Here is a 17215-nt window from a genome sequence, read left to right on the forward strand (position 1 = left end):
TTCACAAGAGAGGTGCTCCAGACCTCTAACCACCTTTGTGGCCCTCCCCTGGACCTGCTCCAATAACTCCACATCCTTCCTGTACTGGGGGCCCCAGTCCAAGTCACAAGATGGACCGGGCTCCAGATGGAGCCCCACAACAGCAGAGCAGAGGGGCATAATCATCTCTCACACCCTGCTGCTGCCCCTCTTTTAATCACCTTTATACTCCTCCTAAGGGCTTCTGCTGCTGCACCCCATACTCTGTTCTTCACCAAACTATGTTCATATGTTCTCAGAGACTATTTGCTGTGAGCCCTCACCACTTTGGATCTCCTCTGCTGAACCTCCTTCGGAGCTGTCCTGGAAGCCCAGCCATCATTTCAACAGCTGAACCAGGCCCATTTGCACTTCTTTAAATTACAGGGAACAGTTTCCAGCCTTCCACACCATTTCCTCTTGTACAGCATCATTTCTGAGTAGCCCAGGTCATGCTGGAGTCATCTTGGTGACACTAAGAGTTATACTTAGCTTACTAAACAAGTTCAGAGCAAGAGGAAGCATTGGGATGATTATATGCAGGCCTGTATGTTACTGGAAGGCTGTACCACATTCCCAACCATTTGGCAAGTTGTTCTCAGAGCTCATAGTCCAAAGAGCAGTTGCATTTGTGGAAGACTTGCCCTGCCCACAGACTTCTTCCTGTATAAACTGTGGTGAAAACATTCTCCTGACTCACCACTGTCAGGTCATCTTGTCAATGATGTAATCTTTTATTTTTCCTCCAGAAAACACAGTCTACCATTCCCTCACATCAACATCACCCACAGACTCTGAAAGTCATGCCTTAGGCAACAAGGTTCTCTCTGACATTTTAACCTCCATGGACTGCTCCAAAAGTAATGCCTCCTATTTTATTACATTGGAGCATGATGTCAGAGTAAGATGTGATGGAATGGCAGTAGAGATTGAGCCTGCCCGCCAGTATTCCATTACATTTTGTTGCTGTGTGACAGATGGCAGCAGAGGGATACCCTGACAAAATGGCATCTGACACAGAAATGTGTATGAAGCAAAGGTGTGGAACTGAATTCATACATGCAGAACAAATGGCACCCACTGACATTCACTGACGCTTGCTGAATGTTTATAGCCCTCAGGGTGCAGGGACTGGAAAGTTGGTGGCCAGAACTACCAGGAGCATCTGGGCAGAGCAGCTGCCTGGTCATCTGTTAGCTTGGTTCACTTGGGCCTGGCTTTCTGTCTCATCTGAGAATGCTTATTCAGGAGCTATGCTCTTGTGCCTCTTATTAAAAAAGCTTAAGCTAAAATGAGCTATCCGGATGCTGAACCACCTCCTGAGCTACATTTTGGTCTATAAACGCAGTCCCTATAACACAAACTCACACCAGTGACTTCCCACGAGAAGTCGCTGAACTCACTCGAATTAAGACGCTGCTGTCGCCCTGCAGACCACGAACTCCGAGCCCACCGCTAGGTGTCCCTCTGCTGATGCTGCTCACCGCCACTGAAGCAACCCAAAACCGACGGTAGGAAAAAGGAGCTGAGAAGAAAACGAAACGGCGCTTTCAGAAAGTGAGAGCACATATGAGAGTGTACGAAACTTAGCAATCGCGGCAAAATAAAGAAATGAATGAAAAGCACACGGGAAACAGCCCTCATGAAAAGCACAAATAACCTCATGATGGCAACCGTAAGAAAAGAAGTTATAGTTTTGCTTTAACCCAGGAGGGGGGCAATCATTCCACCCGTATCCCTCCTAAGGCACACACAGCATTCGGCTGGAGGCTGCGTCCATCGAACTTCTCTTAACAAGGAAGAATGCTGATATGTTCCCAAGGTTAAAAAAGAAAGAGAGCTGGAATTTGGCGTGGTTTCTGCAGAGCCATACAGGGAAAGGCACGATGAGCTCTGCGTGGAGAAATGAAAACATTCCTGAGGCGGACTGCTCTGCAGTGCCAGTCAGCCACTAAACGCTGACATAGCCACTAATACGGAGTTTGCATGAGATAATGACCGTCCACGCTGCTGCGTGACAAAAGTGCCTTTTCCGAATAACCAGCGCAGGAAGAGGATAGGAGACGGTGGTACTTGGAGGAGAAAAAAAAAGAAACCAACAAACGTAGTTTTTCAAGTGAGGACTGCTCTTACATTCAGCTTTTTGCCGGGCTGTGGGAGCGACGAGCTGGGAAGGAGCAGTAAAGGAAGAGCCGAGCCAAAGGGCGCGGAGCAGGAGCGTGAAGGGCCGCATTTAGCGGAGCCCTGCTCCCTTCTCCCTCCCCCTCCTTCCTTCTCCGCCGTGGGCAGGGCACAGGTGAATGCGCCCTTTGTCCCGCCGGGCCACGAGCCGCAGCCCCGCGCTCCGCGGGCTCCAGGCGGCGCCGGAGAGCGGCCCCGAACCGCCGCTAGACGGGAACCGGGGCATCGGCCCGGCGGCACCGAGGGATGGGCGCGGAGGGTGGGGCCGGGCGGGGGGGGTGGAGGCTGAAGCCGGCTGCCCCCGCCGCTCCCCTTCTCGGAGGCTGCCGGGCGCTCCGTGACTAACTTGAGGCCGCCTTCCCCGACGCAGCCGCACCGGCTCCCGCACGGAGGCGCCTGGCCCCGTAACTCACGGAGCCGCGCCGGGGCTCGCCGGGTTCCCAGCCGATAGCGAGGGAAGCCCCGCTCCGCCGCCCCACGCCGGGCCGAAGAGGGAGCGCTGCCGGCGGGCTCAGGTGGGTGACGGGACGGCACCGGACGGGTCCCGGCGGTGGGTCCGGAACAGCGGTACGGGACGGCCGGGCCCGAAGCGCCCTCTGACGCCCTCCGACAAAGTGGAACGAGCTCCGAATCCTCCGTGCGAGGCTTTCCGGAGGAGAACGACGAGTTCTGCTGTGTGCCGGATGCCGCGCCGTACATCAGTCCTGAAGGCTGGCGGCTGTCCGTCCGAGCGCTGTCACGTTGTCATCTTCCAGCGGTGCCAAGGGCGCAGTGGGACGCTGTCGCTGTCCCACGCTCTCCCATCTCATCGTTGTTATCTCAGGCTGTTTATTTTGGACATTTTATTTATTTATTTATTTATTTCCACGGGGCCAGCGCTAAAAACTCTTATTCAGGAAAACCTTTCATTGGTTTGGGAGGATGTTTTTGCAGTCGGGTCTGCCCGGTTTGTGTCCCTGCTGGTTCAGCGCTACCATCAGCCTGTTTCTCAGGGCTCACAACACTGGGAGCTCAGCTGCAGGCCCTCCATCCTCGTTGCCAGCTGCTGGCACTGCTGCCTTGTGGGCAAGGGGTGGGCACAGAGTACAGGCATTGTTAAACTGTTTTCTTTTAGGGCAGTTGTGACTGACACACGGCTGTAATTGTTTTCTGTCTTCCATAGGATTTTCTTCAGACGTGTCCCAGACAGAGCCATGCTGATGATGACTTCGTTCTGACTGTTCATAAGCCACTGAATGATAGAACTGTAAGTATTCGTATTTAAGGTTTCCCAAAGCTATTACTGTATTACTGAGTGAATAAAAAGTAGTTCTTTGTCAACTCTGGTGTCAGAGGCCAAGTACACTATAGTGGTTCAGCACCTATGCTTCCTCGCATGCTGTTACATGGCTGTAACCCATGTGTTTCCCTTTTAGAGCGTATGTATTCACTCACACAAGTTTATCTTCTGTTTCCATGTTTGTTTGTTTTTCCCTGCCACATGAAGCGTTAAGAGGATATTTAAGATTCTATCAAAGATTGTTTCCCCAAATCAACTTTTTGAACCAGAAACTGCCCAGCTCTTGATTTTCTTCTTTTTCTCAGCATGACATAATTTACGACATTAACACCAGTACAGACCTTTAGCTAGAAACTGTTTCTGGATTTGCCATTTCTAAATTAGAAGTGATAGCGGCATGAGACTCAGGTGAGTTAAGGTCTCCTGCGCAGAGCTTCCCAATGAAAAATTTACCTTTGGACCTCCTAGACAATGTGGTAGCCAGAAGAGGACAGTTCCAAAGAGGCTGGCATCACTGTGTAAGCCCCTGCAGACAGGTGATATTATCAGCTGAAAGCTCAACTGAGGTCAGTATAGAAAAAAAGACAAAGAAGCAGCAAAGATGTGACTCATAAGCAGCTTTAACAATTTTTAAAAGTCTTTCTCATTACCCAAGAAAGCAAAATGTCAGTCTCAGTGCTGTTTATGTCCTTTCCCCCACCACCCCACCATGCTTCATACTTTAAATATTCTGAGTTCCTTTAAAAACAGATCTGAAAATCATGTTGTTACCTGAAGTCTTAAAGTATCCTTTGCCATTGTAACAACTAGAAATGCACTATATATTAAAGCAGATAAAAGTAGAATTTCTGAACAAATGATGGGATGGGAAGAGCTGAAGCTTGAGGAAGATATCTGTGATAAAAACACTGGATCTAGTTTTAGTTATAGGGAAAGAAAGTAGAAATGTGTCTGTAGCAGCATGTTTTCTTGTGAGCAGGATATACAGACTGCCCATTAGCTGGCATTGGAAAGGGTTTATGGCTTGACCTTTGGAGAGAAGCACTTGTTGACCCTGCTCCGCAACACTTGGCTAAAAGGGTATGCCCAAAGTGGGAGCTTTTTTAGCAGGAGGGAAAAACATCAGAAGATAAATACTTAGGGAAAAATACTTAGGCTTTGGAAGTCTGGTGGCCTAGTAGAACCAAGACAAGTTTGGTGGGTATAAAATAATCTGTATTTAGAAAACTAATTTCATATGTATCTACTCAGCTGTTCAGTGGGATGTCTACACAGAGGAGCTAATTAGTCCCAGTCTTGAAGGCAGCCACAGAAAGCTTACACTGGTCTGGCATTTGAGCACTTGAGCCAGTGGTGTGGCACAAGCACATCTCTTCTGGCAGTTCATGGTAAGATGGCGTGTGTGTTGGAAGTCCTTGTGGAAGGTAACTCCTTGCAGTTGCTTAACAGCCTTCCCAGGACTCCAGGCTAGCATCTCTACTGTTATCTTAGGCTCTCTAGAGAGATCTTTTCTCTTCTTTGTTTTCTGGCTTCTGATTTCTTGCAATCTTTAAGAATAATTTCCGCTGCCTCTTGTGGGTGAGAAGAATTGAGAGTGTACCTTGGAGCAGCATGAACAAAGCTCCAGCTGGAGTTTCCTGACAATCTTGATGCCACAGGCTGACTATCAGGTAGACCAAGTTTAAACATTTGAATCATAAAACCTAAGAAGTATTAGCAACCACAAATTGGTGTGGGTTTCTTACATCAGCAGGCTCAGGTTAGATGCTGTTATCAGGTTAGACACTGTTTTGTTGAAGCTTTTTGTAAACATATCAACAGTCCATCTTTATAAGGCTTTACCTGCTATGCCACAGGCAAAAGCTGTTTCAGACTTATATTGTTCTATTTTAAAAACTTTCACCCTGAATTAAATCTCTCATTCCACTTGAGATGCAGGCATTTAGCTTAAATATTCCTTTTCTTCCGTTAACTTTGTTCTGTTGATTCAAATGCTCTCCACTTTAGTTAGGAAAAATAAAAATAACTTTTCTGTCGAACAGAGAAGGGGGAAGAAAACATTTTGTGGACAAAGAGGCCTCAAATTTACAGTAGGGCATTTCAAAACCTGTTTTACATCCTGTGTTTGTTTTGTAGGGAGTTTCTGCAATGGAGAAGAGGGAAGGTGACAGTCATACCATTGACAAGAATGCATTTCCGAACATCACACCAAGAAGAAATAGAGAAAACCTTAGTGACTTGGTAATGTTTCTGTAAAAGAGTAGTTCATACATAATGCAGAAAATTGCAGTCTTTTATCTGATTTTGTCCAAAAGCACCATGTTCCCATAACGCTGGCATATCACCTATGCATTTAAAGTCTTCTCACAAATTGACATCAAGAGATTAAAAAGATAATGAGCAACTGATTCAACTAAATCACATTCCATACTTTAAAGATGCACAAGTCTTGTGCTAGTTGAAAGTGCTAAAATCTCAGTTTATATGATTTATACTAACATCACATTGTGTAATGCATGAACTACACTATTCTTCACTGACTAGAGAATGTAAGTTACTTAGGGTATACCCTCACTGTTCGTCAAAAAACATACATTTTTATCATTTGATAAGCATCTTCAGCTATAAAACCCTAATAAAAACTATGCCCTTTAATTTTACTCTGGGGCACTGTAGGCAAGTCAGTCAGACGTGCAGGAACAGGCTACCACGATTTCATTTAAGATTTTATGGCAAGATAGCAATGAACATTTGTTACCACTGAGTTAATAGAAAGCAAAACACCCTGTATCAGAGAGGATGAACACCCAACGTGCATCCACTTACCCTTGCTTTATTCACAAGTAGCATCTTGCTTAAATTGACATCTTGGTCACTTTCAATATATTTGATTCTTAAGAATAAAGACAGGTAATATCACAGAAATAGGCAAATCTCCTGTGTCCTAGCAGAATGATTTGAAGTTGATGATCATGAAGGCCTTTTCCACCCTAATGATTCTGTGAATGCCAATTTACATCTTTAAAACTACTAGTAGCTGCCTTCCTCAAACCTGACATTGCCATATAATTTTCTGGAGATCAGGACACCTGCAACATTAGCCATTCTAAAGCTGAGCTGTTGCCATATTAGTTCAGGTTTGCTGGAATATTAGGAGTTGCATGTTTATTAATGCTCTGAAGTCCTAGCCTCCTCACTGGGACAGCTGTCTGCTACATCAGCTGCAAAGTCCTGCTGTTGGTGCACGTGTGTACTTTCATTTGGATCAAATACCTCTTCTCTAGCCACAAGTGTTGGGCAATCTTTAAGCATATTATATCAGTGTAAAACAATCTATAATATGCTAATGTTTTGTCCCAGCCTAGCTCCTTCTAAAGCCTGTGATAGTTCTGCCAAGATCTTCATTGAAACTAGAATCAAATAATGACAACTTGGCAGTAAAAGATTCAGCTTTTTGAGCTGAAGTGACTCAGTTTCACAAGTTTTCATAAATGTTAAGAGAATATTATTGCATTGAGGGTGGACAGAAAGAAAAGACTGGGAACTGAACCTGGAGTTGAAAGGGGCACAGCTAATATGCTGTATTTCAAATATTTCTACTTGCACCTTTATTACCTAAATTAATTGCCATTAACACAGCAGTGACTAGAAGAAGTATTGTACTGTCATGTCTCTGGATTCTGTTGTTGAACATATTTATTTGAGTTACTTCAATAAATCTGTAGCTGAAATGTGAAATCTTGAACACCTATCATAAGAAGCTTTAGTGATGCTTTATATAATGTAATCTTCTCTTGTGGTGTGGTTAACTTCCTGGAATGAAAACCTGTTTTGAAATTACCATACATAAGGAATGAAGAATAGAAAATCAACACTAAAATTGCTCAACTACTGATTTTGCTACTTGTAACATTATACTTTTTCAGCTACCTTCTCTCTAATAGTGTGCATGTTGGTTGTGTATTGTTTCAGTAATGCATAGTGTAAAAGTTATGATAGCAAATACTGTGCTTGTAGTTTTAATCTTCTTTTGTTCTCACTGGTATTTCCTTTCTGTCCTTCCTAGAGTGTGGATATGAACGTTGCCAATCCACCAGAAGTAGCTGCACTTTTTAACTTACATCAAGCACACCATTTTAGTGAGTTTGAATACTCTTCAGAACAGCACTACAAGCAGGATTTGTTCCCCAGGTGGCACATGCCACTGAAGATAGCATCTGTGATCTCATTATTGACGTTTATTTACACTTCTCTGAGAGATGTCATATATCCTTTTATAACAAAAAATGAAAAAGTTTTCTATAAAATTCCAATCCTTGTCATAAACAAAGTCTTACCAGTGGTTTCAATTACCCTTTTAGCACTGGTATATTTGCCAGGAATATTAGCTGCTGGTTTCCAGCTGTACTTTGGCACTAAGTACAAAAGGTTTCCCCTGTGGCTGGATAGATGGATGCTGTCAAGAAAGCAATTCGGACTTCTCAGTTTCTTCTTCGCTGTGATGCATGCCTGCTATAGCTTGTGCTATCCGATGAGAAGATCATACAGATACAAGCTGCTGAACTGGGCATTCCAGCAGGTATGATGGGTTTAGAAATTGCCTCTGATTTGGTAACAACTCCCCACAAAGTACAGTTAAGGAATTGAGCAGGACCTACTAGTTGAAGCATGTAACAGGGAGTCAGCTGTACCGGTGTGTATTCAGTAAGTCACTTTCTTCATCTAGGAATTTTTGACTCTGTGTATAATAATTATAAATGCCTCACAGGTACACGTAAGTCTTTGGCACGGTCTTAATTTAGTGTGGATTAATTTTCTCAGCACCATCTCAGCAGAATCTAACTATCTACAAAAACTGCTGCACATGCTATTCTTAGACATCATCTTTGTAAAGTGAATTATCCAGCAACAAAGCTGAGCTAAATTATCATAATTTTTATTTGCCATGGGCTAAACATGTGAACACTGATGACTCCACAGTTTGGCTGGTACACAATAACTTGTTAAAACAACCCAATTAAAACAATTTCTATCATGGTTCCAAGTCATGGGCAATAAATGGCTTGCAAAGCTATCTGAGGTTCTCTGTTACTGGAGAGTATCTACTACATGCCTATATATCACTCTGAGTGCCATAACTATTCCATTATAAGGAGTATTCCAATATAAGGTGTAAACTGCAAAGGTAGTTTTAGTATCCTCAAAGTCTAATATCATCTTTTATAAAAAGCAGAGTAGGATGTTTTCTTAACAATTCTATCAGACAACCTGATGAAATCATTGAAGATCAGCTATCCTGGTAGACTGGCTTGAATGGTTTACCAGAATTTTCTGTGAGATTCCAGTCCTTAAATGCAGATAAAGAAATTCTCATATTTGGAGCACATTATATGATGGTGATTTCAATAGCACCAAAGAACTGTTACAAGTAGGAGAAGCTTTGACATCCGCTTATTATTTTCATCCATATCAACCATTGTATTCTGTGCAGCTGAATGCACCAAGTTGTTGTTGAATAAACAGGACTAAGTAGCTATTCTGGAACGATAACGTTGTTAGGAATGTTTGCTAAATTGGCACCATAAAACAGAGCTGTAAATATATTTCCTGTTGTTATCAGCTCCCAGGTACGGTATTTAGTTACAGATGGAATTTTTTTGCCAAAGAATAAGATTTCTCCTGCTGTGAAGGCAGGCTAACGTGCCTTAGAACATGTCTTTACTGAGCCAAGATGCTGATGCAATCTGTACATTCTTTTCATTCAAAGCCTACCTTTGCTCTGTAGATATTAGAAGGGACTTTTTCATTGCAGTTAAACAGCAGTTACATTCGGAAACATTCAAGCAAACAAAAATACCATGTTTCACATCTTACTTCCTAATTACCATTGTGAAAACAACTATATGTTATGAAAGTGGCTGAGTGCACCAGAAAGCCAATTGTATTCTGGGCTGCATAAAAAGAAGCATGGCCAACAGGACAAAGGTGAGGTGATTCTTCCACTCTACTTCACTCTCTTGAGACCCCATGTTGACTACTGCCTCCAGTTCTGGAGTATGCAGTACAAGAAAGACATGAACATGTTAAAGCAAGTTAATAGGAAAGCTAGGAAAATAACCAGGGGGCTGGAGCACCTCTACTACTGAAAATGGCTGAGAGAGTTGAGGTTGTTCAGCCTGGAGACAAGAAGGTTCCAGGGAGACTTTATTCTGGCCTTTCAGTATATAAAGGGAGCTTACAAAAGAGTTAGAATGACTTTTTTTACAAGGGCATGTAGTGACAGGACAAAGGGCAATGGTTATAAACTGAAAACAGAAGGATTTAGGTTGGATATAAAGAAGAATTTTTTCATAGTGAGGGTGGTGAGACAATGGGACAGGCTGCCCAGAGAGGGGGTGGGTGCCTCATCAATGGAAGTGTTCAAAGTCAGGTTGGATGGGGCTTTGTGCAACCTGATCTAGTGAAACATCCTTGCCCATAGCATGCATGGGTTTAGACTACATGGCCTTTTAAAGTCACTTTCAGTTCAAACCATTCTGTGATTCTTTTTGCAGGTCAAACAGAAAAAAGAAAATGCCTGGATTGAACATGATGTTTGGAGAATGGAGATTTATGTATCCCTAGGAATTCTGGGACTTGCTTTGCTGGCCTTATTGGCAATAGCATCAATCCCATCTGTCAGTCACTCTTTGACCTGGAGAGAGTTCCATTATATTCAGGTACACACTTCATGTCATCACTCCCTGTTTTTAGGGCTGTATGTTTTCTGCCAACATCATCCATACTCCAAAAAGTAGTATTCTGAGAATGAGGCATTATGAGAAGGAACAGACAAATAATCAAACCCACCTAGTAATTGGTATTGCTACAGATGCTTGGTGGTTTCTTTTTCATTTACCTAAGTATAAAATACAATAATATATCTTATTATAAAATAGTATTAAAATACAATAATAATCAGGTATAGCTCTGCATCAATATGACCATACGGTGTTAAACAAGTATTGAGTTAGGTCTCTGAACAACAAAATCTGAAAATTTGGAGACCTACTGAGCACCTATCATTTGAAAATATGCTATCAGTTTGAAAAGTAGATTCAAAATTTCTATTTAATGCACCAGTTGCAGGAAAAAATTAAGCAGAGACTTATATAGACTGGTATAGGAAGGAGTTTTCCTGTGCATGATTACTTCTTGGATTAAATTATCATTGTGAAGAAATCTATAATAATAATAATAATATCTAGAAGATTAATAGTAAAATATTGAATTAGTTTTATAAACAAATAACTTGTATATTTAAGAATTAGATCCCATTGATTTAGCAATTGGAAGGGCAGTGTTGGACTTAACACTAATGGCAGTTCCATTTTTGTAATAAAAACAAGGTTATTATGTACACAGGAAACTCAAAACTGCTAGTAACTCTAGCATAACTCTTCCTTTCCTCTTGAAATTCAAGTCCTAAGCCAAATTTATCATAGTACTATACTTACTATGGTTACTGATTTAAATTAACTTTAAAAATTCCCTTTGCAGCAATTGATTAAACTGCTCATAAACTTGCTTTTGAACTCATAATATTTTATCAGAAAAGACACCAGGATACAGATGACGTCTACAAATTGAGATACCGAGAACTGACCCATTTTTGGGAATCTTTTATCTCTTTTGTATGTTACCACAGTGTGACAGCAACAGAAGAAATATGTGCTCCCCCTTCCCTTTTTTTTGAAGGTGGCATATAGGTGTACAACTGAATGCTTGAATTATAGATTTTAAATTGTAGTTACAACCTAATGTTCTCTTGTCTACCACCAACAGAGTAATCTTTTGCCAAGATGGAAAAAATAATGACTTATTATCTTTCTTTTTTTACAGAGCAAGATGGGATACGTAGCTCTGCTGCTATGCACAGTTCATGCATTGGTGTTTGCTTGGAATAAGTGGGTTGATGTTAACCAATTTATCTGGTACACACCACCTTCATTTATGGTAGCAGTTTTTCTTCCTGTTGTGGTCCTGCTCTGTAAATGCATACTGTTCTTCCCATGTTTCAGGAGGAGGATAAAAAAGATCAGATGTGGTTGGGAAGCTAATACACAGACCAATCAAACTAACCTGACTTCCAGACTATAGATCAAATAAGGACATTCCCTATCTGATGCATGTAAATGTGCTCAAGTCAACAAAATGTTTACCTGCGAGCTTTGTTTTCATCTATTTCTTAGGTGTTTCTTGTTTACTTTTCATTTCAGCCACAGGGTTATGGAATACCTGATGCAATTCGAACTTCTGTTGAGACAGAAATTGGAAACATTAATTTTACACTTTAATCTATTTGGTGTTCTAGTATTTGATCATTTCTTTCTTCTGACTCACTGCTCTTAAAATGCCAGTGCTTCATTGCTTCAATCGTAATTCTTTCACTGGGAAATGCAATCATAAATCATTGCTCCAGATGACCACAGAAAGTAAATAAATCATTACACCACAAAATCCAGGAATGCTTTCTGCATCCCACAGCCACGTTTGTTCCCTGGTTAAATCTCAGTATTATAAAGGGACAACTACTTGAGTATTTATTGTCCCATTTCCCGTTATCTCCTGCATCTTATGTTTAACTGCGGGAGGGATCCTGTAGTACTACAGCCAAATGAGAGTTTGCATTCCCACCATGCTTTGAATTTAAATAATCAAGTAAGCAGGAGTCTGAGGAACTTTGCAGGGAAAATCTCTCCTGAGGCTAAGGCACAGTCTAAAAAACAAGAGTTTTTAGATTCAGATCTACATCTTATACAGGACTAGGTGTGTCTGTTTATTTATAACTATAAAATGTTTTCTTTTTTTTTCCATGAACATATTCTTTTGTTTCTGATGCTGGAAATTTTCCATGCTTTTGACCTAAGCCTGCAGTCTTTGACACGTGCTTATCTTTATTAACACAAATTATTCCAGTGGGGATAGCTCACACATCCAGTAAATATGTTTTACTGTTTTACTATAGAGCCAGCACAATTGTGTGACTGGAAGCAAATCATTAAAAACAGACGTTTGAACCTTGACACTGATTTGGTGAGATTTTCATGTCTTCTGAATGCATTTGCTTTTATTTAAATTGTAGTGTAAGTTGATGAAACTTCCCTTTCTTTGTTTTACATAGATTTGCCTGAACATCTTAACTGAATAATTCATTTGTTAACATCTATTTTAAATACTTAATACAGCAGTTAGTATTTTCACTCAGCATCGGAAACATTGTTGCAGTTTCCCTGCATGAGCTGACTGGGACATGGATTGATGATGCCACCTATTGCTGGAATCATCCAAATGAGAATTGCAGTGGTTTCTGGTGTTAAACAAACAAGAAAACGTCTATGCAAGAGAATATGTAATACATGGTGCTAATGATTCTGTTTTACATTTGTGGACTTGGTACACTGGGTATAGATAACAAATAAATAACTATTACTACATTTTGTATCTTCCTGGTTTTAACTCCATTCAATTATTGCAGCTTAGAAGTTGTGCTTGTGTTTTGCACTTTGAAAATGTAGTACTTTGAAAACAATGGGAACAAGGTGGCCTCTGTAATGTAGACTGAAGAGACTTGAGTGGCAGTGTGTGTTAGTAATGCATGACAGAGATGAGCACTGAAACACAGAAAGCCAGCCTGTGAATTTCAGAAATCTCTAAAAGAAAATGGTTGTTGTCAATACATCAGCATTTTCATTTCTTTAAAGGAAATAAAATTAATTAGAGAGAAGAAACATCAAAGACTTACTTGGAATATTAATTGCACTTGTGGTCAGGAGTCATATAGCTTTGTTTTATTTTTTTTTTCATTGGAACAGGTTAAGACCAGTGCAACAACAAAGTAATTAAATTACCTTCTATTAGCTACTCTTCTTTTTGCTAATCAAAAGTTCTGCTCCAATTTACCACTTAGGACTAAGCTGGGATTTTAAGTACTGCAAGCAACCCCAGTGTTTAACAGATTAATGTGTGTTTTTATCAGAATGGGTTAAATTACTCTCTCCAGAATCAGCTCTGCTGCTCCCCTACTAAGAAAGTCTGGAGAAATTAGTGCAGTCTCCAATTTTGCTAAATTCTGGTCAAGTAGTTGGCTTTGTTATGTACAGCTGATCATAGGAGTCAACCGTTTGAAGCAGGAATGAAAACTGAAGAAAGATTAATGAAAACAACCCTTGGAAGAGGCCATTCAAAGCTATTTGTATGGCATGTGCAAAACAAAATCTCAAATATGAGCCAGGTTTTCTGTGCAACAGATAGCCTTTTCTTTATAAAGTACTGTTGAATGCTTACAGCCAGAATTTGAGACCTTATATCAAGTCTGTTTTCTGCTTTAGTTTTTAGTAAACTACTTCACCTCTAAGTAACTCACCAGTCTGTATTACTGGAGGAGTATTCCTTCACAGGACATTGCAACAGTATGTTCCAACTTTTAAAGCATGCAAATACAACAGGAGTGGGGAGGATCATGTAAGGTGTAAAAAGGGCTACAGAAGAAAATGCTATTGACAATATTTTATTTCTCCTTTTGTAATAGATATAATTTAGTTTCAGTAGTTAAAATAAATGTGCCTTTTAGTTTATGTGCCTGGTTCAAAATTCAGTGTATTAATGTGCCTATATACTACTATAAAATATAAAAAATTATGTGTATGCCACTTTGAGGCACTTACTTGTATAATAATTGATTATTTTTATAAAATCATGCATCATTAAATGCTTCAATGTATATATTGTGTCTGCCATTTTGTAATCTATATCCAGACCTATATAAGGGCAAAAAAGGTACTTTAAAAGCTAGAAGAGCTGCTGATGGGAACAATAAAACATCTTCAGTCAAGGGAGATCGTTCTCTCCATGGTGGCTGAAGAGTCTGGAGTTTCCAAAGGAGGAAAGATAAATATATGAAATACCTAATGGACAGTTTGATAGGGGGATGTAATGAAAAGCAATTTTGACAGATCTTTTAACTGACAGTCCAAGTATTCTAGCATCTGTATAAGAATTTGTGAGAAGGAAGAGAAAGCTGAGCTAGTTGTGAAGTGCTTTGGAGGAAGATCTATAATCCCTGAAAACATTGATCAAAGACCAGGAAAGATCAAGAATAATGAAGACATTCAGGAAGAAAAAATAATACAGACATATTTGGTAAGAATCCATCACTCTAGTGTAAATGGTTTTGCAATGCCTCTACAGAAGCTGTAAAGTAATTCCCTCAGTTGTTACATATCACAGATATAATTAAATCAGACATACAGAACTGAAACTCACTGCAGAGAGAACTTTTAAATTGTTAAAGGGACTTGAGGAATTTTGTGCCAAGATTACCTGGGATAGCCAGATCCCATAATACTACTCTGTAAATGTGCCCAGGAAGTCAGAACAAGGGCTGTGCTGGCTCTGGTTTAATGTCAATTCCTGTTGACAGCAGTCTTTACTGTAACCTGCCCCTCCCTTTGGCCACTCTTCTCGGTTCTCTCAGTTCTGCTAACAGAAGAGTTTAAAGCCATGAAGTTAATCAGACCAGGGAGTTTGATTCTATTAAAAGTAATGCATGGAAAAGAATGATTCATCCAGATCCATGCGCTGGTGTAATTAATTTGACAGCCGTGTATACATGCAGCATGAAGGACAGGAAGAGAAATTATAGAATCGTATAATATCTCTGGGTTGGAAGAGACCCACAAGCACCACCCAAAATCCAAACCCTGCATCTGAGAGCACTGTCCAAACACTATTTAAACTCTGGCACTTGGGGCCATGACCCTGAGGAGCCCATTTCATGCCCCAGACAACCTCTGGTGCAGACCCTGCTCCTGACCCCCACCCGCCCCTCCCCTGGCACAGCTCCATGCCCTTGGGCCCTGATGCTGTCACAGAGCAGAGCTCAGCCCCTCCACTCCCTATGAGGAGCTGCAGCCGTCATCAGGCCTCCCCTCAGCTCCTCTGCTCTGGGCTGCGCAAACCCAGGGACCTCAGCTGCCCCTCATACATCTTGCCCTCTGAACTAATCTTCACCATTTTCATAGCTCTCTCTTGGACACTCTAATAGTTTTATGCCCTTCTTACACTGTGGTGCCCAAACCTGCACAGAGTGCTGAAGGTGAGGCTGCAGAGCAGTGGGACCACCCCTCCCCTCACCCATTTACAGTGCTGGGCCTACTGCACCCCATGATAATGGCTGGTTCTTCTGGCTGCCAGGGTACACTGCTGCCTCATGATCTCAGCCAGAAACTCCCCCTCCTCCCTCAGTTCAGGTCCCTTTCCATGGCGCTGCTCTCCAACTTCTCTTCCGCAACCGGAACATAACCACAGCTGCCCCATCCCAGGTGCAGAATACAGCACTTGCTCTTGTTCAGTGGTGTAAAGATAGTTTTTAATTTAAACATTTTATACCTTTGTAAGCACCCCTAAAACTGAAAGCTTAAATTATTTCATCCAATTCCGGTAGCAAGAATGTTCCACTGCTTCACTTATTTGTCAGGTTCTTAGTTTTCCATGAATCAGTAGGGAAAAATGTGTTCTAGAAGTTATCAACAGAAAACAAAATTGACTGACCTCTACATGACTGTAGACCTTGTGGCTTCACTTGAGAAATGATGATCTGAATTCTTCATTTCTCGTCTGCTATATTCACAACCTCTACTTTTGTCCCTTGATAACATTAAACGTGTCAAATATTGCTGAAATACAGACTAATTTCCTTTAAGCTGATTTTCTTCAAATGACCTTACAGTAATAGTTTAAGAGAACAAAATGAAAAACAAAGATGGATTTCTGAAAATATCCACCCTTGGAGAATGTAGTCTGCTGTAATCACTTTGATCAGCAGCTGATCATTGCCACTGATTTTTTTCAGTACTGCCAGGATTTCTTGATCTGATCAGCACATTCTGTTGCTGATAGTAAAATAACTTATTTTGGTAGGGCCTTCAACTCTTTAACAAAATCTCACTGAATTCAGTTAAGCCAAAGTTCAGCCTCTGTGTCATAGTTTGAATTTTTCCATTCATTTAATGTAATATTTGAGTAGGTGTGCTGGGGCAAATTTGCTCAGTGTGCTAAGAAATATTTTGTGCTTACATTTCATCTGTGGAAATCACTATTAAAAAAGAAGTGTGGCATGTATGGAATATTTTGAATGGCCAGTCAATGTTGTAGGCTGAAGTTATGAAGCCTTGATATACAACCTTACATGGCTTTGTTGGACGTACTTGCTGAAAAAGAAATATTCAATGTGAATGTCTCCATTACTTGAAAATCTGTGTAATATCTTAATGCTGGACTTGAAGAATGAGCACATAACACTTCTCTGATTTGTCCTCTACCTTTTTGTTCAGTCTTGTCCCATAGAGTTAGGATTTTCACAATGTAAATGTGCTGTTATTTATTTCCAATTAATTAGTTACAGAGAAGGGTATTCTGGGACAGAGGAAGGCTGGGACTATGAAGCAATGTAAAGAGGCATTAACATGGAATGGGAAGTAACAGGACATCTGGAGATCCCTTTATGAAATGACAGGGACACAAAGGAAAGGAATTTAATGAATGCAATATCATCATGATAGTAGGGAACAGAAATTTTTAGTACAGGAGATGGGAAAAATGAAGGATGAGTCAGTGATGGATAGCATGGAATCTGAAGAGCATGAAGTGAATCTGTGAAATGGATGGGATGTGAGGTTTTTCCACATGCAGCTGAAA

At 41.0% G+C, this 17215-nt stretch overlaps 1 protein-coding gene across 4 annotated transcripts; it reads left to right on the plus strand.

Annotated features, from left to right (window-relative positions):
* The first annotated feature begins 1928 nt into the window (after positions 1–1928).
* Positions 1929–14240, plus strand: STEAP1 (STEAP family member 1). Of its 4 annotated transcripts, none has more exons than XM_015853514.2 (7): positions 1929–2134; positions 3362–3445; positions 4730–4866; positions 5615–5719; positions 7545–8057; positions 10033–10197; positions 11360–11974. In XM_015853514.2, exons 3-7 carry the CDS (start codon positions 4864–4866, stop codon positions 11615–11617), a joined length of 1044 nt encoding a protein of 347 aa, XP_015709000.1. In that variant the 5' UTR covers positions 1929–2134; positions 3362–3445; positions 4730–4863; the 3' UTR covers positions 11618–11974. The 4 variants fall into 4 exon arrangements, with proteins under 4 accessions (XP_015709000.1, XP_015709002.1, XP_015708999.1 ...); XM_015853513.2 differs by lacking the exon at positions 1929–2134 and adding an exon at positions 2508–2714 and having other exon boundaries at positions 11360–14240; XM_015853516.2 differs by lacking the exon at positions 4730–4866 and having other exon boundaries at positions 1932–2134.
* Positions 14241–17215: the final 2975 nt, after the last annotated feature.

The sequence above is a fragment of the Coturnix japonica genome, chromosome 2 (genome assembly GCF_001577835.2).
Source record: "Coturnix japonica isolate 7356 chromosome 2, Coturnix japonica 2.1, whole genome shotgun sequence".
Lineage (NCBI taxonomy): Eukaryota > Metazoa > Chordata > Aves > Galliformes > Phasianidae > Coturnix > Coturnix japonica.